We start from the raw sequence: 23229 nt of genomic DNA on the forward strand, positions 1-23229 counted from the left end.
TAGAATGCTGTGTTTTATACCATGGGCATCTTTCTTCCTGCAGGGTACACTGGAGAGCTTTGCCAGTCCAAGATCGATTACTGTGTCCTTGACCCATGCAGAAATGGAGCCACATGCATTTCCAGCCTCAGCGGATTTACCTGCCAATGTCCAGAAGGTAAAACGGCAACCATTACCCACGACAGCTTTGCTCTTTCCATTTAAAATCATGAATCCACTGGATCAGTTTGGTCTTTCAAATTTCTGAGAAAGTCTACATGAGAGAACTTTCTATTTTGTTTCATTGACAAAGCAAAACCAGAAGAAGATACCCCTCCCCCTTTTTAAAAAGAGACTCTCATGTAGCCTGAGCTACCCTGAATCTCACTATGTTGCTAAGGATGACCCTGAACTCCAGATTCTCCGGCCTCCTGTTCCCAAGTGCTGGGACCACAGGCAGTGTCATCATGCTCAGAGGAGAATCCCCTTCTCAGCTCTATGCTAGAAAAATGTGACCATTATATTTGAATATTAGACACAACCCAAGAATTTTGGTGTGTACACTGAAAATGAAATTAGCTCAATGAAGTTCTTTTTGTTGTTGTTGGTTTTTCGTGGTAGGGTCTCACTCTAGCCCAGCTGACCTGGAATTCACTACATAGTCTCAGGCTGGCTTTGAACTCACAGTTATCCTCCTACCTTTGCCTCCAGAGTGCTGGGATTGAAGGTGTGCACCACCATGCCTGGCTAAACTGGGTTCTTTGTAGTAGTGAAATTTCACATAACATTTCTATTTTGTTTGACACAAAAACACTAACATAAAGTTTATCTGCTTTGGCTTTTATATCAACTTTATAATGTCTTAGGGAGTTTCAGCCACCTGGGGAGTCATAGCTTTAAGGCTACTTTTATTTTAAGGACACTTTCATTGCTAGAAAAGAAGCAGGTAATCACAGGTAGAACCAGGTGTTAAGGAATGATTTTGTACTTGGAGGAAATTTTCTTCCCATTTCTGCTGTGAGGGGATTACGTTAAACCTTTAATGTTGTGAGAATAACATGGCATTAGACCTTCTTTCCCTTAAAACCATCATGTAAGCTCCCGTCCCCAGGCCCGACACTGACAACTGCATAGAGCCGTGTCTTCTGCAGAGGGGCGACTCAGAGCCTAGCTGCACACGGGAGCATCTCCTTCAAGTGTCCCCGGCCTGGAGGTGGGGTGCACCGCGTGGCCAGGCTTGGGGGCAGGATGGCTGAGGCCTGTGCTTTTCAGTCTCCCTGCAGCTGCATGTGCTGGTAATGAGTGTGGTTTCCATAGTGATGGGGTCCCAGGTGCTTTCTGAGCCTGCTCCCTCGTCTTTCTCTGGCAGTGAGACAAACAAGTAGGAAAGCTTGTGGGCGCCAGCAGGGCTGACGACTGGGAAAGTGACCCTTCTGTCCCTCCTCCACAAGCGCCGTGCAGTTCCTCAGAGCTTGGACACCCCGGGTGAGCCTCCCGTCACCTACTTCAGTCAAGGGCAGACTTGAAGGTCATCATGGTACCAAATAATATTGTATTATCATATAATTATATACATATGCATATCATATTATGTAATTATATATTATATAATATTAGTTACCTTATCATTGCTGAGACCAAATACCTGACACCAATCAGCTCAAGGGAAGGAGGACTTGCGTCAGCCCGCAGCTCCAGGCTTCGATCCCTCGCTGTGGGGAACGCACGGCAGTGGAAGCCTGCACAGAGCTGGTCACGTTCAGTCCACAGGGAGGAAGCAGAGAGGAACAGATGCTGCTTCTCAGCCAGCTTTCTCCTTTTCCTGTAGTCCTGGACCCTGGCTCGAGGAATGGTGCCGCCCACACTTAGGTAGCTCTTCCCACCTCAATTACCCTAATCTAGAAAATCCCTCACAGGCCAGCCCTGGGGCTAACCTAATTTAAATAAGGTCCTATCCAATTGACAAGAACTTGAACATCCCCTAAGTGCTTTGATTATTATTCCTTAATTTTTACTACAAGTCACAGAGAGACTCCCCCCCCCCCATAGGCTCAAAGAGAGGAGAATGCGCAAAATCATTCCAGTAATGAAGGAGGGTCCTTGGATGGGGATATAGGGATTCTCACTTTCATGTCAATAGAGATTTTTCTGAGCACTTGCTATTCACCAGGCTGTGCAGCCCTATAGTATTATGCAACGGTTAGCGAAGCTGGTGTCTAGACAAATTGCGCACAGTGATGACCAACAGGTGCCTTGCAGGTCGGAGCACCAAAGAAGTCTTCCCAGCCAGAGGTTTTGGAACTTTACCCCTTCTCTTCTCATGCCACCTACCTACCTACTTATTATCTATTTTCGGTCTAAGTCTGTCAACTACCTGAATCAAGATAGAGTATGAACTTGTGGTAAGTGTGACATGTCTACCTTAATGCAATCACCTCCAGTTCCATCCATCGTTTTGCAAGTGACAACATCTCATCTTCTTATGGCTGCCCTTCTTCTTAGGTGGTTGTATTGTAACAGATACACTTTTCCCATTGGCAAGAAAGAGCCTGCACTCCAGGATCCCTCCCCCACCAGCCACACCCTGCAAACAAGTTTAAAAGTACCTTAAATCCAAAATGCTCTGCAGTCCTGAGCCAGCTCTTAACTCACTTCCCAATTACCTTTTGTGGGAAGTAGTAGTTTATCTTCTTGCTGTCCCAAGACCTTGCCTGCAGGTCATATTTTATGCTACCAGGAGGGTGAGAAATATTTGGTAAATAATTCAATTATAAAAGCCAACAGTAAGATTTTATTTGCTTTGCCTACTAGCCCGTTTTTCATAACAATACTATGAAGCACATATTTCTATAGCAGGACAACTGAGGCACACGGGGACAAACAGCCAGAAACCAGAGCCTGGAGCGGCTGGGCTCCAGGGCTCTCCAACCACGTCCCATAGCCGTCTCATCACGTATTCTCCAAACCAAACCCCAAGATGCTCATTTTAAAGGTTATTTTAGAACCATAAACATGAATGGAATAAACTCAGTTTGTTTTGTTCTAAAACTTTTAAATGTCCCTATTATTTAAATTCTTAGTCAATAATTAATTAATTAATTGTTTTTCCTTTATTTGATCAGTATAATAGAGTTCATATACAACACCAGTATTTTACAGGCCAGAATTTTTTTTAAGCTGGGATTTCCAGAGAGGAGTTTTGCCTGCTTATGTTGTGGCACTTTCCAACTCTTTCCATCGTCATCTCTTCTCTTTCCTGGGAACTGTTTCTTTGACTCCTGCTTTCTTCTTAAAAAAAAAAAAAATTATTTACTTATTTGCAAGCAGGGGTGGAGAGAAAGAGATTGAGAGAAGAAGAGAGAGAGAAAAGGAGAGAGGGTAAATGGTTGCACCAGGGCCTCCTGCCACTGCAGGCGAACTCCAGATGCGTGGGCCACTTTTTTTGGTGGGTGCTGGGGAAGGGAATCCAGGCTGTCAAGGTTTGCAAACAAGCACTTTTAACGGCTGGACCATCCCTCCAGCCCAGATTCCTGCCTTCTTAGAACCCCTTTCCAAAAGCTCAAAGTCAGTGAAGACAGAGCTGAGTCCTTATCATGCACACTGGCGGGAGGGGCTCGTCCGCAGATGGTTCTCTGTCATCACCGAACTCCGGTTTTTCTTTGGAATACTACTCATCTTTCTCTAGGTCCAATTTGGGAAGAATAGCTTCACATTCTGAGTACAGTACGGGCTACAAGAAATAAAAGCAAAGCTATTGTGAGTCTTTTCTCCTGTCTGACTTCTTCTGAGCGACCCTGAAGACCGGGAGCTTGGGCCTGGCGTGGGGTCCTGCGGCGCATACTCCCCTCAGAGAGTCTTCAGGTGGGGTTCAGATGCCCGAGATCCTTCAATTTTAAGCTTCATGAATGTTCCTCATGGAAGGTTGTGATTATATGTACTTACTATCACTGCATACTGACATTTAAATGTGTGGGTGTGTTTAAACACATATGCAAATAAAATCTGGATGCTACTCTGCATCTGTCATCTTTACCTCCCGTCCTCACGCGTGTGCAGAGAGCCCTTTACCCACGGAGCTACCTCCCCAGCTCCCTGGAGACACTGAACACATTCTGCCTGTAAGTACAGACTTGGAGAATTTGTGCAAGCTGCTCTTGCACCCTGACGATGACGATGAGCACCGTGCTGGGGAACCCAGTGCTGGGACACCCAGAATGGGGCGCCGAGTTGCTCAGATGCTAAGTAAGGCTCTTATGACCTGGAGGCAGAAGCACCGCAGCCCGGCATGAACACCAGATGTCGTTCTCTGGCCTAGAGAACAGGAAACCAAGCTGGGACTCAAGATGAAGCTGCAGAGCCCAGTGGCCTTGACTGTGGCTTTCAGAGCCATGCTGTTTAGGTTCGATGTCTAGACACATGCATCTTGTCTGCCTTGCCTTGCTTCTCCGAAGCTCCTTGTTTTTAGAGTAGGAAGGTCTTAGCACAATCTTGTCAAGTGGTGTGGAGAATAGGACTGGCCTTTGGCTCTGCGCATGGGCAGTGATGAGTGCTGAATACGTTAGCTGTTTTAGTTCGTATTAATTAGTCATATCGCTTTGAGTGAGCGGCATACTTTTTTGTCTCTTCTGGTTATAAAATGGTGACAGTTGATGGCTGTCCTATTTCCAAGTCTTTGGCTCCAGTGTATCAGTTTAACAACCCTTTTCTGAGTGCAGAAATCCATCTTGTTTCTCTTAAGTGTCACGGGGGAGGTCGGGGTTCTAAACGTTTATGGAGGCCCAAAGGTCCTTTAGGTTAATCCTACTGCAGCGTTGCTCCAAGAGTTTATCCAAACTATTCTGTTTTCTTGCATTTTATAGGCTTGACTAATCTACCCATAAAAGTCCTCTTGTCCAACTCAGACTTCAGTGGTAATGCTTTTCATTTTAATGGGATTTACAGGCAGTAACCACACACAAGAATCATCTGTGAGATGTAGTGTCATGTGACAGCAGCTAAGCATGTTACCTGATATGGGCTTAGGCGTCGTGCAGGTCTGGGACTTGGCTGCTGCGTGTGGTATCCTGTGTGCACAGCCTGGTGAGGCGTTCTCTTAACACTGTGTACCACTGCACGTATTTACATACGAAATGCGCAGTGTGTCCTCATACATCCAATGGCCAGAATAGAATACGGTTCTTCCCCTCACATGAGGCTTCATCCCAAAGTCACCCCCACATAGGAATCAGAGCAGCACCTTTTGGAAACAAATCAGTATTTATTTCTTTATTTTTATTTTAAAAAATATATTTTTTTATTTGAGAGGAAGAAAGAGAGAGAGAGAGAGAGAGAGAGAAAGAGAGAGAGAATGGGTGTGCCAGGGCCTCCAGCCACTGCAGCTGAACTCCAGATGCATGTGTATCTGGCTTACGTGGGTCCTGGAGAGTCAAACCGGGATCCTTTGGTTTTGCAGGCAAACGCTAAGCCATCTCTCCAGCCCACAAATCAGTATTTATAAGACTTATGAACAGTGAGTAAAGTTTGATTTCTGTTTGGTCCATGCTTATTAATTTTTGTTTTATAATTGAGCTTTTCCCCTTCCCCCCTTTTAATGTGTCACCCAGTGTGTTTGAAATAGTTTAAAGAGAAATAGTTTAAAGAATTTTTGTTGTTTGCTTTCTTTTGTTGTTTAGTGAATGGCTGGGCATTGTCTCAGCTTTCTTTCTTTTTTAAAAAATATTTTATTTACTTATTTATGAGACAGATAGAGAGAAAGAGAGAATGGACATGCCAGGGCCTCTAGCCACTGCATACGAACTCCAGACACATGTGCCCTCTTGTGCATCTGGCTTACATGAGTCCTGGGGAATCGAGCCCTGGTCCTTAGGCTTTGCAGGCAAATGCTGTAACCGCTAAGCCATTCCCCTAATTCCCACTTTCTTTCTTTTTGCCTGAGGGACGCATGCTGATGTCTGATGGGCAGCTCATAGCTAGCAGGTGGCAGTTAGAAGTGACCATCTGATGAATGAATGAATGATGTCCTTACATTTTCCTTTTCAAAAAGAGGTAGAATTTATCTGGCATATAAACCCAAATTCAATTTCTTAAGGTTCTTTTCCAGATACGCACCCCCAAATTACTTAGAATTGTATAACTTTTTGACATTAGAAGTTCATGTTTAGGGCTGGGAAAATGGCTCAGTGATCAAAGGCACTTGCTTGCAAAGTCTGTCCGCCCAGGTCCAATATATATGCACACAATTAATAAATAAGTAAAATGTAAGGAAAATTTGGTTTACGTTTCAAACTTCAACTCTCATTCTCCTCTTGCAACTCCTAGTAACAGCAGCAGCGAGTGCGGTCACAGTGGCAGTCCTGTGACCTGGCTGAGTGCCACTGGGCGCTGAGCACCGTTTGTGCTGTGAAGTTGCTTGTTCGGCGCCATTTGGCAAGTCAAAGCCGAGCTTTAAGTCAATGTTGCTGCTTGAGTTTGCTTGGTCAAGTGACTTTGGGGAGACGTTTAAACATAATTCTCCACATCTCCTTTTCCCACCGACGTAGTAAAGGTAGTATTAGGGTTAGTGCCTACCTAAAGGGGCTAAGGATTAACGGGACTGTGACCTTCCAGTGCGTGCAGCAGTGCTTGACAGAACAAGTGACTGAGACGCGCCTAGTCCTCCCCTGCAATAAAGCGCAGGGCTGACATTTTGTGCCATTTTACAGATGAATCCCGAGACTCTCCAGCCTTAGTGAGCCCAGGTACACCACAGCTTTGGCTCTTTCACCTTCTTCCTCCTGTGGTGGCCCTTGTTACACACTCCTCCCCTGGGGGGCTCCGGGGCACCGAGAGCAGTGTTACTGAATGGGTTTGTGTCTCAGAGCACCTAGAATGTAGGGAAACAATGAGACACTTAGATGAGTGAGTGAGTGAATGAATGAATATCTCTCAACTGTCCCCGCAATCATTTTCTCCCCCAACAATCACTGTTTATATGGGAGGAATCTCCCATACGATGAGGGTGGATTGACCAGTGTTTGCTCAAGCAGACAAGTGGTTCTTCCTGGACAGATGACAAACTCAAGAATGGCAGCCAGGAGGAAGGCATGGACCTCGTTGTGCTTCCTGTGCCCACTCATGCTTTGGCGTCACTCAGAGACCCTGGCATACTTGGAGAGTCCCCCAATCTGGCTCTCTTGTTTCCCAGCACTCTCCCTTTCTCCTGGTTCTGTGCTGTCCCTGGGATCCTGCCTGTAGCCCCTCAGGACAGATGGAGTAACTTTAACCACAGAGCCATCCCTCCCGCCTCACAGGAAGCAGCTTTAAAGCTGGCATCCTGACCCACAGTCACAGCTGTAGCCACCATCAAGGTGGAGCTCCCCAAACCCCAAAAGCACCTCATGGTTTTGCCACTTTGCAATCTGAGGTGCAGTTGTTGTCTTGGTTTGGGGCTGGAGTTTACAGCTGTGATTTGTGGAAAGGCCTCTTTTCTAGGGGCTTACATCTCCACACTAGAAGCCGAATGTAGACACCATTATTTTCCAATGGCACGCGATGATCCTTTACAACCGAACCACAAATACCCTGGAAGTAAATGTAGCCTTCATTCCCCTACAGCAGAAGCTGTCTACATGCCGCTGCTCTTGGTCAGGCACGGCAGAGGATAGAGACGTAGGAAATTTACATCCGTAACTGTGTAGTAATCTGTCCTGGGACAGTCCCAGGGCCGCTTCTGAAGTGCTCAGGGTCTGAGTCCGGTAGGGTTCTTAAGATAGCATTCAGAGACCCCATCTGGGATAAAGTTGACCAAGCATAACACTGGGAAAGTGAAAGAATGTCCTGCTAATTACCTTAACATATTTTATTTTTGGTTAATAAATATTTTCTTTAATTTTAATTATTCATTTATTAACTTTCTATTTTTGTTCGCCATTTCATGTAAAGGGAGGACACTGAAAAACCCTCCCTCCTCAGATCATGGCACCTTTCATCTATCCCACAGGCAGAGCCATGACATTCTAGTAGGAGAACATGTGGCATTCAATGGGAAACTAACTAAATCTTTTTTTGGACTCCATTTTTCCAACTTAATTTCATCTCTTGTGACAGTATCATCCTGTTTGATATTAGGTTTCTCCAAAACTATTTTTTGAGCTAGGAATTTTCTCAACAGTCTTCTTTCGAATTGTCCCATTTTATATGACTATAATTTATAAGAAGAATTTGTCATATTTGAAGTCCTTTCCCCACTTTCAGATTCTAATCTCTGGTCATTGTGATCAAGGGCATCCACAAGGGATGACAGTCATTAGTCATTTTCACCTTATTTGCTTATGGTCTGCTTTTCTACGATAGCCTAGGATGTTCTATAACATTTGAAATAAATTTTTAGGGTTGGAGAGATGGCTTAGCAGTAAAGATGCTTACCTTTAAAGCCTAAGGACCTTGGTTCGATTCCCCAGGACCCACATAAACCAGATGCAGAAGGTGGCGCATGCCTCTGGACTTCATTTGCGGTGGCTGGAGGCCCTGGCATGCCCATTCTCTCTTTCTCAAATAAATAAATGAAAATAAAATATTTAAAAAATAAATAAAATGGGCTGGAGAGTTGGCTTAGGGGTTAATGTGCTTGCCTGTGAAGCCTAAGAACACTTGTTCAAATCTCCAGGTCCTACTTATAGCGAGACACAAAAGTGGTGCAAGCTTGCAATCTTGCACATGTGCACAACGGGGAGCACGCGCCCGGAGTTTGTTCACAGCAGCTGAAAGACCCTGGACACTCATCCTCGCCCTCCCTCTCTCTGCCTTTTTCTCCTGCCTCCCTCCCACTCTCCCTCTCTCTCAAAAAATAAATAAAATAAATTTTTAGCATTTTCTATGGATTAGCAAAGAAATTTATGCTCCAAAGAATTGAAAAGAAAAAGTGTCTTGTACTTCCATCCTCCAGAGAGAATCACTTTAGATTTTAGATGGATATCTTTGAAGCCTCTTTTTAAAATGTCCTTTTTAGGGAAACTAAATTTGCAGTGTATTTTTCTTCAATTGAGCTTCTCTAGCTGAATTATGTGCCACAAATATTCCCCTACATTGTCAATTGTGTTTTCTGAAGAATCGTTATCAATGTCTGTGCTTTAATCCGTCACAGGAATGTTACATAATACACTTAATAGAAGACCAAATAATCCACATATAATTCATTGGTTACCAACCTGTGGCAGTTACAAGACAGATGCAGCTCCAGTCTTGGGGGTCTCGCCCAATACTGGTCATGAGAGACGGTGTGCCCAGTATGACCAGGGGAGGGACAGGACTTTGTCATGTGTCAGAGGAGGGGGCCGCTCAGCCAGGTTGGCCAAGGGGTGAGCATCAGGATGTGCTGCCAGGGAAGTGACACGTAGACAGGCTGGTGGATAGAAACAACCACACGCATGAGTTAGAGCTGAGGGCAGAGAAGAGGGGCTCCCAGGAGCAGAGGATAAGCAGCTGTGTGAGGGCTGGGGGACAGGTGAGGGAAGCCGAGCCACGCGTGGGATGTGATGGAGGGAAGATGGGTGCTGAGAGACAAGGAGCAGTCAGTGCACACGCCCGCTACAGTACAAGAGCAGGATTGGATGTCCTCCAGGAGCGTGGAGGCCGGCAGGATGGATGGCTTGGCAAGGCAAGGGAAGAAGTTTTGCACTTCGAAGAAATTATGGTGTCTGGAGAGGAGGAATGGATTGAAGGTGGACAAGCATTACCACGCCTGCTAGGAATTTGTTACAGAGATTTAGACTAGCTCCAACGGTGGCGGCAGTGGGGACCGAGTGGAGGGCGCAGGGGAAGGCTGCAGCCGGTGGTATGGCTTTCCACGCACACACGTGTCAGCCACTCTGATGCGCGAGGACGCCGTGGCGAGGCGAGCGTCTTTGCGAGAAACAAGGGTGGAGAAGCGATCCATCTCAACACAAAGACAACAAGCGTTTAGTCCCCTGCCTCTCAACACTGGCGGTTTCCACCCAGAGTATGTTCCAGGGCCAACATGTCTGTGACTCCCTCTCAGACTTCAGTTCTTACTACCATCTCCTTTCCCATGGTCCAGCCTCAGCCTCAAAAAGCAAAACAACATCAACAAAACACCAAGGACTTAGGAACTGCTATTTGGGGGCACCTTTCACCACAGAGCTGCTGGGGCCAGCCTTGATACATCATTGCAGGAAACCCTCCTCTGAGTTTTCCAGTTGTGGCCTCCCTCAGTGAGGTCTCCTTGACTGTGGCTTTGGATCGAGCCCTACAGTTCTTGACCCCTTACCTGTTCCAACAGCTTGTAACACTAGCTGTTGATATCTTAGTTTTTTTTTTTCCTTTTCGTGATGGGAATCAAACTCAGGACTTAGCACATGGCAAGAAAGTGCTGCATTACGAAGCCACACCCAGAGCCCTTCACCTTCCCATTCTGTGCTTTCTTGCCGGAAACTAAAGCTTGATGCAGGCCGTGGTATGTGATTGGTCTTAATTAGTATAGGTTAGTCTAAAATGGGGAAAGCAGATTTAACCTTCCTCTATTTCTTCTTTCTTCACATTTCCTCTTTCTTTACCTTCCCCCTTCCTCCTCCCTCTTTCTTTCCTTCTGACCTCTTTTGTTTTTGAGACAGAGTCTCATGTAGCTCACGTTGCCCTTGAATTTGCTATGAAGACAGGATGATCTTGAACTTCTGATCCTCTTGCCTCCATTTATTTATTTGAGACAGAGAGAAAGGAGAAGCCACAGAGAGAATGAGGATGGGTGCACCGGAGGCTTCTACCACTGCAAATGAACTCCAGACGCACTAACTACTTTGTGTGTCTGGCTTTGCATATGTAATGGGGAATTGGACTCAGGCCTTAAACCTGAGCCATCTTGCCAGCCCCTTGCCTCTGTTTCTTAAGTTTCAAAATTATTGGTGTGTACCACCAAGTATAGTTTATGTAGTGTGAGGGATGGAACCCAGGGCTTTGGACATACTAGGCCAGCCCTCTACCAACTATGTCCCCAGCTGCATTTCTGTGTTTCTTACTTTTTCATTTGCCTGTCCCAGGTATAGATTTGTCTTTCTCTTATGCTACAGGAAGTCTGAAGTTTCTTTTATTCCTTTCTCAAGTGAATCTTCTTAAGAATTAAAGCCACATCTATCTGTCCTTCCTTTTAGTCATCATCTATCCATCATCTCTCTCTCTCTTTCAATCATCTATTATCTCTCTCCCCATCCATCCATCCATCCATCCATCCATCCATCCATCCATCCATCCATCCTTATCATTTCTCTGTCTATATAGATGGGACCTTGCCATTTTGCCCAAGCTCAAGTAATTGATTCTCCTGGCTCAATCTCCCAAGTAGCTGGGAGTCCACATGCACGTCACCACACCTAGTTATAAGTCACATTTTAACTGCATTCCCATGGAATCTTTTATATCTGATGGTTTTATAACTGTTTTTTTCCTAGATATTTCTCTCCTCTCTTTATCTTATATCTCTGCTTTCTTAGAAGCAGAACAAATGTGCTTGCAATTAACTTTTCCATAAGCCCCAGCCAAAACCCCTTTTTGATTCCAACATCATTCCTTTTCTTTGCCTGCTGAGCCAGATCTCGGGCTTCCTTTCAGGCCCAGCGCAAGGCCTGACTGTCCCTCTTCTGAATTACTGCCACCTGCTGACCCAGAGCCACAGCTTGGGCTGCCCCTCTCTTTAGGCTAGTGCTATGTCAGCGTCTACAGGAAAAAAGTGACCCCACTTTGCTTTCTCAGCATCGCAGATATGTCCTTGTGGACACTCCCAGTAGAGTGAGCTTTTTCAGAGCCAAGGCTCTCCCTTTCCTTTCCCTTGTGGTGCTGGACTGTTCTCAGAACAGTCGGAACTATGTTTTTTACCTTCGTTTAGATTCGGTGATGATTCACTTACAGATCTGTAATCACAATAGCTAATGAGTAATGAGGAAAGATGCAGATAAGCCATAGAGGAAGGACACCGACACTGCCCTCTGGCCTCCATGTGTCTGTAAGCACATTTTCTCACATATGTGCATACACCCCATCCACAAACACACGCACAGCCTGTCACCAGACATACACGTGGTCTTGAACCCCTCACTAAAGCAACAAGACAAGGAGTTAGGTTTTCTGTACCTACACATGCCATTTCTTTCATGCGCATTGTCTTTCCCCTGTCAGCAATATTTCTGGTATTTCTTTTTTCTCATATTTTCCTTTATAAATATTGCATAAATTTGTGACATTTAGATAGCTTTCTGACAATACACAAAATGACTTCATTGTCTTGCAGCTTAAAATCTTCCAGAAATGTTTTCTTTCGGTTTCAAATATCTGATTTTCATAATGTGTGTATCTCAAGGGTGTTTTCTTTTTATTTGCATAATAAATATTCATCAGGCATATTCATATAAATATTGATTCAAATACAACACTGCAAGGGACAGCCAACTAGCTAAATTATAACTTTTTCATTACCCCTCATTCCTTTGTAGGCCTCTGCTGCAGTTTATTTTGTTAACTCCCATTTTAATTCTTGCATCCTTTGTATTTCTCTGCATCTCCCTTGTTACAGTCAGCTGTTTTAAATCTCTTGGCTGCTGATACTGCTTCCATCTGTTTGAGGTTGATTTCTTCTCTGGAGCTGGTGTACGCTCTTTCCAATGTTTCCTGATGTCCGCGAGCTAAAGTCTGAGCCACTTGAAACAAACTCTTCCACCCAAGAGTTTCTGTTGTGGTCAGCATTCTGTCTGTACTTGTTGGTTAACATTTCCAAATAGGTTTTCATTTTCTGCTCTTAAAGGAGGATTGTAAATCCAAATGTAATTTACTTGTTACCTTCCAGTTGGAACTCCATATGATTCCTCTAGTCTTCAGGCATTTCGGCAACACGACTCTTGTCTTTCTCGGTAGTGTTGCAGGCTTCCACCAAACTATGTCCCACTTGTTCCGCTCTGCGTAGCTCCTCGTGGCCTGTGTATTGGATGTGAGTATGCGTGGTCTTCAGAATGCTGAAGGTTGTTTTTCATTCCTGTTGCCTTGCTGCCATAATTAGTTTGAATTCAGCAAGAAGAATTTACCTTTTGAGGTCATTATTGATAGATTGACCAGCAAAAACATTTTAAGTTATGTTACTAAGGAAAGAAACCTTACCAAAGGCTATAATAATTTCTTTTGGAGTTAAAGCAGCATATAATCACAGGACAGAGTATGCAGGTTCCTGGCACTGGAGAGAGGCTTTAAAACTCTTTGTGTCTGGTGTATGTATTTATATATTGAAGGGATATATTGAAGGGGAGAGTGAGGAGGGGAGAGGGTATTTGTCATTGTTCTCATTGCTATGACAGAAGTAATAGAGGAGGAAGGATTTATTTTGACTTTCGCTCATAGTTTAAGAGGATACAGCCCATCATGGTGGGGAAGGTCTGGTGCTGGGAGCATGGGACAGCAGGTCATATTGCGACCGTGGTCAGGAAGTAGGGGCAGATGAAAGCTGGTGTTCATCAGACTCCCCTGCTTATTTTCACTTTTCATTCATCTGGGTCCATAGCCCAAACTCAGGGTTGTTTCCCTCCTTTCTTAAACTACCCTGAAAACACCTTCTCAGACATAGCCAGAGGTGTGACTCTGCAGAGATTCTAAATCCTGTCAAATTGACATGAAGAGCAATTATCATGAGTCCATCCATCATTACTTCTAAGTCTTCACAAGAGGAGAGTTGAAAATCGAATGAAAGAATGAATGAATTAAAATCTTGGTTAGCTTTTAGATTGTTTCTCATAAAAGTGAAATGTGTTCTGGCTGACTCTTAGCTGCGGATGACTTTTATCCCAATCTTTGCTTCAGCTTTGAGCCTCAGACATCTATCTTTTTTTTTTTTAACATGGGGAAATCTGGCTCCCAAAGCATTGTATATGATGGTCATAGTTTAGCTTATATTTATTTTGAGGCAAGCCCCACATCCTGGCTTTTTTTTTTTTTTTTTTTTTTTGTAATGAGAGAGAGTGAGAGCGAGAGTAAGAGCAAGAGAGAGAGAACTGGCATGCTAGGGTCTCCAGCCACTGTAATTGAACTCTAGATGTGTGTGCCATCTTGTACGCACGTGCAACCTCACTCATGTATCACCTTGTGCATCTGGTTTGCATGGGATCTGGAGAGTCAAGCATGAGGCCTGAGGCTTGGCAATTTTAAGGTGCTATGAAATCAACTGACACCTGGCTTAGGTCAGCAGTAGGTCAAGCCTGTACCCACGGGCATCCTTGCTCTTAATTTGAGGCTTACATTTTTTTAAAGATGACTTAGGATTTTACAGGGAGTCGGTAGCACATCTACTCCTTCATACTCAAGTTTCATATCCTGTGCATGATGTTGGACGTGGAGAAAATCAAGAGGCACATCAGGCTTAGAACATGCATGCTTAGATCAAAGTGTGTGGTTGCTAAGAATTTCAGTTTTCTGAAGCTGATTTAAGTTGTGGAATTTATGACAGTGATAGGTTGAATCCATTCAACTAGAAATTTTTTCTTCCTTCCCCCACTTTTTGTTGAGAAGGGTTTTACTGTGTAGCCCAGATCAGTCTAGAACTTACTATGCAGTTTAAGCTAGCCTGGAGCTCACAACCCCTCTGCCTCACCCTCCTGACTACTGCAGTACTGCAGTTACATGCATGAACACCATGGCTGGTAAAGCCATCATATATATACATTTCACTTTCACCTTCAAATTGCCAAGTGCTTTCCTGCAGGCTTCCCTGTGTGAGGGTCTCACTGTGTCGCCTAGAATGGCCTGGAGCTCACAACCCTCCTGCCTCGCTCTTCTGAGTACTGGGATGACAAGCATAAGTCCCATGCCGGGTTCAATCATGATTTCTTTCCCTAGCACCTTAAAATTGCCAAGTGCTTTCACACGGGATTGCCTGCGTGGGGTGGCAAGCATGTTGGGACTTGAGGAGCCAGAATTGGAGTCCTGAGGACCTCACTTTGAATTTCACTTTTACCTCTTACTACTTGAGTATTCCTAGACTAGTTCCCCAGCTCATAAAGCCCTAAAGTCTCTGTAAAGGTGGAAGATTGCAGGCTTGAGCCAGTGATTGTGATTAATGAAGTCAATCTACATGCTGCTTGCTCAGCACAGTGTCTGGCATGACCTTAGTACTTACTACGATGCTTCTTACTGCAGCTCTTCTGCCTGTCCCTCCTCTCTCTGCTGGTGCATCTTCTTACTGCAGCTCCTCTGCCTGTCCCTCCTCTCTCTGCTGGTGCATCTTCTTACTGCAGCTCCTCTGCCTGTCCCTCCTCTCTCTGCTGGTGCATCTTCTTACTGCAGCTCCTCTGCCTGTCCCTCCTCTCTCTGCTGGTGCATCTTCTTACTGCAGCTCCTCTGCCTGTCCCTCCTCTCTCTGCTGGTGCATCTCAAGCCACCTGCTGCATATAAATTTCCCAGTTTCTATCTTTTACAAATAGGGAAGCTGATTTACAGTTTTCCAACTAGGATTTGACTCAGTTTGAAGGAGTAGACACCCTGAGTGGTTGATATCACAGTAATTGAGTTTATTAGAATTTACATCTTAATAGTAATGTTCTAATCAATCAACATGGTACATCTATTCATTTATTTGGACTTTTAATAATTCTCTAAATAATATGCTGTAGTTGTCAATAAAGAAGTCTTCTAATAGATCTTGTTAAACTTCTATTTTATCATATGTTGATAATATTGTAAATGTCATTTAAAATTATTTTCAGTTGCTTATTATTAGTATACAGAAATACAGTTCATTTTTGTATATTGATATTATGCTCTAATAGTTTTGCACATTTATTTATCTTTTCATGCTTTTTATTGTAGATTACTTTGGATTTTCTTGCATAAAATCATAAATTGATGAATAATAGAATCTTAGTTTTTCCCTTCTATACTCTATGCTTCCTTATTGCATATAAAGAGCCTCCAGTAAAATGTTGAATATAAATGCTGAAGGTAGAATCCTTCTTTTATTCTCTCTCATGGGAGGAAATACTTAATCTTATATTACTAAACATAATGTTATCTATAAGTTTTTAGTACAAGCCCTATGATAGTGAAGAAAATTAAATCTTCTTTATTTTGCAGTTTTTTCCTTTCTAAAACAATGAATGGGTGAGTGCTGAATTATCTCATAGTTTTTCTGTATCTATTGATTCACTTGTATCCAGTAATTTAAAAAGGAATTTGTCATCCAAATATTGCATACACTAACTCAATTGGCAATTTATTTCTCTTAAGTACTAAGAAAGGGATCTTTTCTGATAGTTTCTGTTTCTTTGGAAGTTTTTTTCTTTCATGCACTTGATGCCCCCTTATTAGATAGCTACACATTTAAGACAGTTAAGGCTTCCTGATAGATTGCCTACTTTTCATATAAGACAATATTCTTGGCAGGGATAGTGGCTCATGCCTTTAATCCAGCACTCAGGAAGCTGAGGTAGGAGGATCTCCGTGAGTTCAAGGCCAATTTTGGGTATAGATTGAGTTTCAGATTAGCTAGATCAAAGTGAGACCCTGCCTCAAAAAAAAAAGTTGATATTCTAGTCATTTTCTTTTTGTTACTTTTTTTTATGACAGAGAGACAGAGGGAGAGAGAGAGAAAGAGAGAGGGAGATTAGGTGTACCAGAGCCTCTAGACACTGCAAACAAACTCCAGATGCATGTATCACTTTGTGCATCTGGTTTACATGGGTACTGGGGAATCAAACTTGAGTCCTTAGGCTTTGTAGGGAACCACATTAACTGCTAAGCCATCTCTGCAGCACCCAACTACTTTAAAAAATTTAATTAATTAATTACTTTTTTTTTTTTGAGGTAGAGTCTCACTCTAGCCCAGGCTGACATGGAATAGTATGGAGTCTCAGGATGGTCTTGAACTCATGGTGATACTCCTACCTTTGCCTCCTGAGTGCTGGGATTAAAGGCATGTATCACCACACCCAGCTAAATTTATTTTTATTTGAAACAGAGAGACAGAGAGAGAGAGAGACAGAGAAAGAGAGAGAGAGAGAGAATGAGAGAGAGAGAGCGAGCGAGAGAGAGAGAATGAGAGAGAGAAAGAGAGAGAGAGAGAGAGAGAGCAGGCATGCCAGGGCCTCCTGCCACTATAAATGAACTCCAGATGCATGTGCCACCTTGTGCATCTGGCTTACATGGAACCTAGAGAATTGACCCTGGGTCCTTAGGCTTCACAGGCAAGCACCTTAACCCCTAAGCCATCTCTCCAGCTCCCCAACTACTTTTTTAACAGAAGTTTCTCAGGACGGGGGCCTCAGGACACTTGCACTTGTGTCTCCCTGTCCAGAATGGACATACTTATTTTCCTTTATATCTGGAGTATACTTATGCATTGTACTAATATTTACAGTTGAGTGTAATCACCAAGAAATGAGAGTGATTACTTTTCAAAAGGTCATTTTCCCCTTGAGCTTGATATTTGTTGCTGAATATTAAGGGTTCAAATCTAGTTTTGGATTTGCATCTTTTTATGAGCCCAAATTTCTTATAAATATATCAATAGGCTTCCTAGCCTTTTTCTTGATTTAATTTGATTTTGATTAAGTTATGTTAATTATACACAAAATGGCTCAGTCAACAGGGAATGGATAAATGGGCAATGATCAAATCAGGGCAGTTGACACTCCCCTCTTCTAGAGCTTCCTTATATTTGGAGCCCTTTCTCTCTTTCCATTTAGATATTCATAGGGCACACAATAGGTCACAGGGAACTACAGTTAACCCACTGTGCTGTGAGCGCATTCTTTCTCCCTAGCTGGGTTTTAGTACCCATGGTGCAACCTCCTGTCCCCCCCCACCTCTCACTCCCTCTAGTGGCCACTATTTTACATGCAGGTCATTACTTTTAGCTTCTATACACGAGAGAACCGGTAAAGTATTTGTTTTTCTTGTGTGACTTATTTCCGTTAGAACAATGTCTTCTACTCCTATTTGCTCTGATGGGAATAGTAGAATTTCATTGTGTACTGCTGAATAATATTCCATTGTGTACACACATACACAAACACACACACACACACATCACATTTTCTTCTCATCTTTGAATCTGGTATCTTACCTACTCTGGGTAGTGTTGCAGGAAGACATAGGAAGGGAGTGAGTGTCTTGCACTGACATGCTGATTTCATTTCTTTTGGATATGAAAGGTGATCTGGCTGCATCACATAGCAGGATTTAGTTTTGTGGTTAAATTTTTGAGTTCTTCCTATGCTCTGATTCAACTTTCATCATATGTCCAATTATACATCTCTTCACTTTGTTGATCACCTCCTTTGCTGTACGGAAACAGATTAGTTTGATGTAGTTCCATTTGACCAGCTTTGTGTTCTGGATCACATAAAAATCGTTGCCTATGCTGGTATCTGAGGTGTTTCTGTCCTATGTGTTTCTGCGAATAGTTTGGTGGTTCCAATGTCAAATGTCGTCTGCAACCTTGGGGCTTTGAATGCTTTACTGGTATTCAGGAAAGTGGAGGAGCCTTTGTGGCCGCGGGTAGGGCAGGGGCGAAGGTGAAACCTTGCTGGAGTGGTGTGTCACTGAGGCTAGTCTGGGGTTTTATGGTCAAGTCCCACTTGCCAGTGTGTTGAGCTCAAGCTCTGCACTCGCTCCCTGCTGCTGTGGAGCGGTGACGCCCAGCTGTCTGCTCCTGCCATGCTTTCCCGGCCGTGGTGAAGTGTCTGCTGGAAACAGTGAGGTGAAGTAGACCTTCTGCATGCAGATGTCTAGTGGGTATCAGCAGCATGTCAGGAAGAGGCTGTCCTGTCTCCTGATGCTTGTTTCTGGTGCCTTTGTGAGAATTAGTTGGCTGTCAATATGTGGCTTTATTTTCGGCAGCTCTATTTGGTTCTGCTGAGGACACTCCTCTACTTATGTGCATGTGCCGTGATGTTTTGGCTCTCCTGGCTCTGTGCTGTGTCTTGAAACCAGGGACTGTGGTGCTTCCAGCTTCGTTCCTTAGGTTCAGCATTGCCTGGGATATTTGAATTCTTTTGTATTTCCCTATGAATTTTAGGAGTTTCCCCCCCCCCCCCAGTTGTCACTCTGTAAAGAATGCCATTGGTTTTTTGATGGGGATGCATAAAATATGAAAGTCACTTTGAGTAGTAAAGACATTTTTGACAATATTAATTTTTCCAGTCAATGAACAAAGGAAGCTTTTCCATTTTTTGACATCTTCAATTTCTTTCATTAATGTTTTATATATTTTTTAATATAGGTCTTTCACTCCCTTTGTTACATTTAGCATTATGGAGCTAGTTTGATGGTTGAGTCAGTAAAATAATTGTTTTGCAAACACGAGGACCCAAATTTATATCCCTAGCACATACATAAAAGCAGGTACAGTGGCATGTACCTATAGCCCCAGTGCTGGGAAGGCAGAGGCAAGATCCCTGGGACTTGCTGGCTAGCTGGTCTATCAGAATTGGTGAACTGCAGGTTCAGTGAGAAATTCTGTCTCAAAAGATAAGGTGAAGAAGATTGAAGAAGACACTGGATGTTTACCTTCAGCCTCCATGTACACATGGACACACACTTACCAGCACACCACACACACGCAGAAAAGAAAGAACAACTATTTTTAAGTTTACTCTAGGGCTGGGGAAATGGCTTAGTGGTTAAGGCATTTGCCTATGAAGTATAAGGACCATGGTTCAATTCCCCAGGACCCATGTAAGCCAGATGCACAAGGAGGCACATGTGTCTGGAGTTGGTTTGCAGTGGCTAGAGGCTATGGTGCACCCATTCTCTTTCTCAAATAAATAAGTAAATAAAAATTCATTTTAAATTTATTGTAGTTATTGTGAATGGGACTATTTTTGATTATTTCATTTCCAGCAGATTCATCACTGTGGTATTAAAGTGATATTAAGGTTGCATGTTGATTTCACACCTTGCCACTCTCCTGAGGTCATTTGTCAGTTCTAAAAGCTATTTGGTGGAAGAGTCCCATGTTTCCCTTTTCTTAAGTTAATCAATAAAATTCTGAGCTCTATAGAGCTGAGTGCAACTTATTGTTGACTTCAATTCATTTCCCAAACCTGTCTCTTCAGATTAAGAAAAAGTTTTAATTATTTTTTAGTGTCTCACACGATGGGAAGATTGAATCTGTAGTATTTCAGATGTCTGTGTTGCATTTTTAAGATATAGATCAGAACAATTGATTTGATTTTGTTCTAAAATTAAGATAAAAAATAACTCCTAGTTTTGGAAAATAACATGTCAACTAGAAATGACTTATCGTAGTGTCCTATGTTGACTAGTGTTTAAGTATCTTCAATCAGAGTAAAATGGAATGCCTGTCATGAAAGATAAAGTAGCATTTCACTCTAGGTTGCCTCAGAATGCTAGAGAATTCAAGCTTTGTCAAAGCTGATGGTAGGGCACATTTATTATATGATTTCTAAAATTTGAAAGGTACCAGTAGTTTTATAAAATGTTGAATATCATTGGATGGTAAGATTTTAAATATATTTTATTTATTTACTTGAGAGAGAGAGAGAGAAAGAGAAAGAGAGAGGAAGAGGCAGATAGAGAGTATCTGCACCAGGGCTTCCAGCCATTGCAAACAAACTTCAGATGCATGTACCACCTTGTGCAAATGGCTTACGTGGGTACTGGAGAATCAAACCTGGGTCCTTGGGCTTCATGGCAAGCACCTTGACCACTAAGCTATCTCTCCAGTCCCAGATTTAAGTTTTTTTAAATTAACTTGGGATAATTCCAAGCAAATTCCTCCAATTGATGAGTGGTGCTTTAGATAATTAATCCCAGGGACTATTTTGCTTGTTTTATGCATTCCCTACGTCCTTAATGATAACTATAAAAACTGTCAATCTTGCTTAAAGATACTGTGTGGATGTAATATAAACTTAGACACAGAAAGAAAGGTGCAATGGAATATTCAAGCAAAAGTGTACATTGTAAATTTATTTAATTTCTAACATTTAAACAATCTTTGTTGAATTTTTCAAATGACTCTTACAATATTTTTAAAAGCTTAGGGTTATCAGAAGCACATTGAAAACACAGGTCATACCTTCATGGACGTGCAGATCCACACATGTATGTGTGTACATTTTTGGCTTGAGAAATGCTGACTCATATATAAGAAAGTGGAATTCAAATCACCTACACAGCAATTTTAATTTAAGATTGAAATATGTGGGCTGGAGAGATGGCTTAGTGGTTAAGGCAGTTGCCTGCGAAGCCTGCGTACCCATGTTCAATCTCTAGGTGGCAAAAGCATCTTGAGTTAGATTGCAGTGACTGAGGCCCTGGTGTGGCAATTTTTTCTCTCTCTCTCTGAAATAAAAATTAAAATATGTAATAGCTTTGCATAATTTTGTGTCATAAAATGCATTTAAGCATAAATATCAAGATCATGATTCATTCTTCCAAAGTGTACATACAGTTCATTGTTCTAGTAAGTTCTACAGTTGTGTAGCTATCACCACATCCATTTCAACCCAAGAGACCAGTGACTCCTCCCATGCTGACTAGTCTCTCCTCCACTCCAGCCACCGCAGTCACACATCCGCTCTCTGTGTTTCTAGCTTTTCTTTTGTCTGGACGTTTCTTGTCCATAGTACAAGCTTTAGCTTTCTCGCTGCATGGCGTTTTGGTCAATCACTCACACCATAACAGATGCTTGTGCTTAGTGACTTTTTATTCCCGAGGGCGTTGTGCTGGACGGTGCAGCACCACGTGGTTTACCGGTTACAAGAATAGATGTTTACAACACCCTATAAAACAGAGACTAATGGAGAGGGAGGGGATATGATGGAGAGTGGAGTTGTGAAAGGGAAAGTAAGGGAGGGGAGGGAATTATCATGGTTTATTGTCTGTCAGTATAGAAGTTGTCAATAAAATTTATACATAAAAAAATAAAAGTACATTCTAGTAACTGAACAGAAGACAGCAGGATAAGGACAGGTGAGGTGGTGTTTTCGTTGTTTGCTATTTTATAGGCCTTTGCTTTATAAAATTTGCATTGTGTCTCACTACGCCTTTAAGTAATCATGGTCTATTTATTTGTCACAACTTCTAGATTTTGCATACACACATGTACACAAAACTATGTGTATTGACATGTCTTATGCACTCCTCAACAGTAGTATGTTTTATACACATTTCAGTCAGTATGTTACCACAGGGTTTAACATTTCAGCACATGGTTACAAAGCTAAGAAAAACAATCGTAGTGACTTCTCGGTGGCGACAGACCTGGACAGTGCTGATGGGCTAGTTGCCTCATCTACTTACCGTGGAGAAAAGCGAGCTCTCCGTACACGTTGGTTTGCCACGTGAACAATGTTTCAAGCTCCTAAAGTCCCTGTGCCCTTTCCCGCAGGCTACTCTGGCCCTGCCTGTGAGGAGAAGGTGGACCCCTGCCTGCCATCGCCCTGCCACAACAACGGCACCTGCTTCGCGGACGGGGTGCGCTTCACCTGCAGCTGCAGCCCGGGCTTCACGGGTCTCACCTGCGCTCAGCTCGTGGACTTCTGCGCCCTCCGCCCGTGTGCTCATGGCACCTGCCGCAGCGTGGGCACCAGCTACAAATGCCTCTGCGATCCAGGTGGGTATCCCCGGAGCCTGACATCCTCTCCTCCACCGGCCTCAGAAGCCTGGTGGCGTTTATTTTGCATCTGAGCAAATGTCAGTTCGGAGTGTGGTGCACTTGTAAAAAGAGGCAAACTCTACCGACTTACGGCATGCTGATTTTTAGGTTTACCCTCAAAGGGCTGTAGAAATACCCTTTCCTTTTATACACGGGCAACTCGTACTCACTGGGGAAAAATTAGAAAAATGCGGGGGGGGGGGAATGGAGAAAGCCATGATGGGCTTGACCTCACGACACTGCTTATACTGGGCACTCTACTATAGGCAATTCTAGACCTCTTACTCCATGACACATCTTTTAAGTTGAAAAAAATAGTTTTCCATTTTAATGTGCATGAGGAGCCCAGTGCGGCCCGCCCCGAGCTGAGCTCTCTACCCTCTTGCGCAGCGTCACACCTGCGACTTTCTACGTAAACAACCATTAGCTCCACTGATTCTTTTCCAAACATCCTTCACTTTGTGGCACTGATTTTTAATGGTGGGAGTTTTAGAACTGATATCAATTAGCATCTTCCCATTGTACTGATAGGGTCTCAAAAGAATTCACGGGCAACTCTTTCTTTTCTCTCATTTCTATTCTGTCCACATCTCCATCCATGTATGAGC

The 23229-nt window shown here is 43.2% G+C and overlaps 1 protein-coding gene and 1 non-coding gene across 2 annotated transcripts in view; one reads left to right on the forward strand and one right to left on the reverse strand.

Moving 5' to 3' along the window:
* The window catches only part of Dner (delta/notch like EGF repeat containing), a 355088-nt gene that overhangs the window by 262056 nt on the left and 69803 nt on the right, over window positions 1–23229 (forward strand). The window contains exons 8-9 of the mRNA XM_004662814.2: window positions 44–157; window positions 22355–22579. Coding sequence (XP_004662871.2) covers window positions 44–157; window positions 22355–22579 — 339 coding nt within the window. The remainder of the gene's footprint in view (window positions 1–43; window positions 158–22354; window positions 22580–23229) is intronic.
* On the reverse strand, window positions 7872–8006 carry LOC123460523. Its single transcript, XR_006637070.1, has one exon. It is a non-coding gene; the product is annotated as a small nucleolar RNA SNORA29 (small nucleolar RNA).

The sequence above is a fragment of the Jaculus jaculus genome, chromosome 4 (genome assembly GCF_020740685.1).
Source record: "Jaculus jaculus isolate mJacJac1 chromosome 4, mJacJac1.mat.Y.cur, whole genome shotgun sequence".
NCBI lineage: Eukaryota > Metazoa > Chordata > Mammalia > Rodentia > Dipodidae > Jaculus > Jaculus jaculus.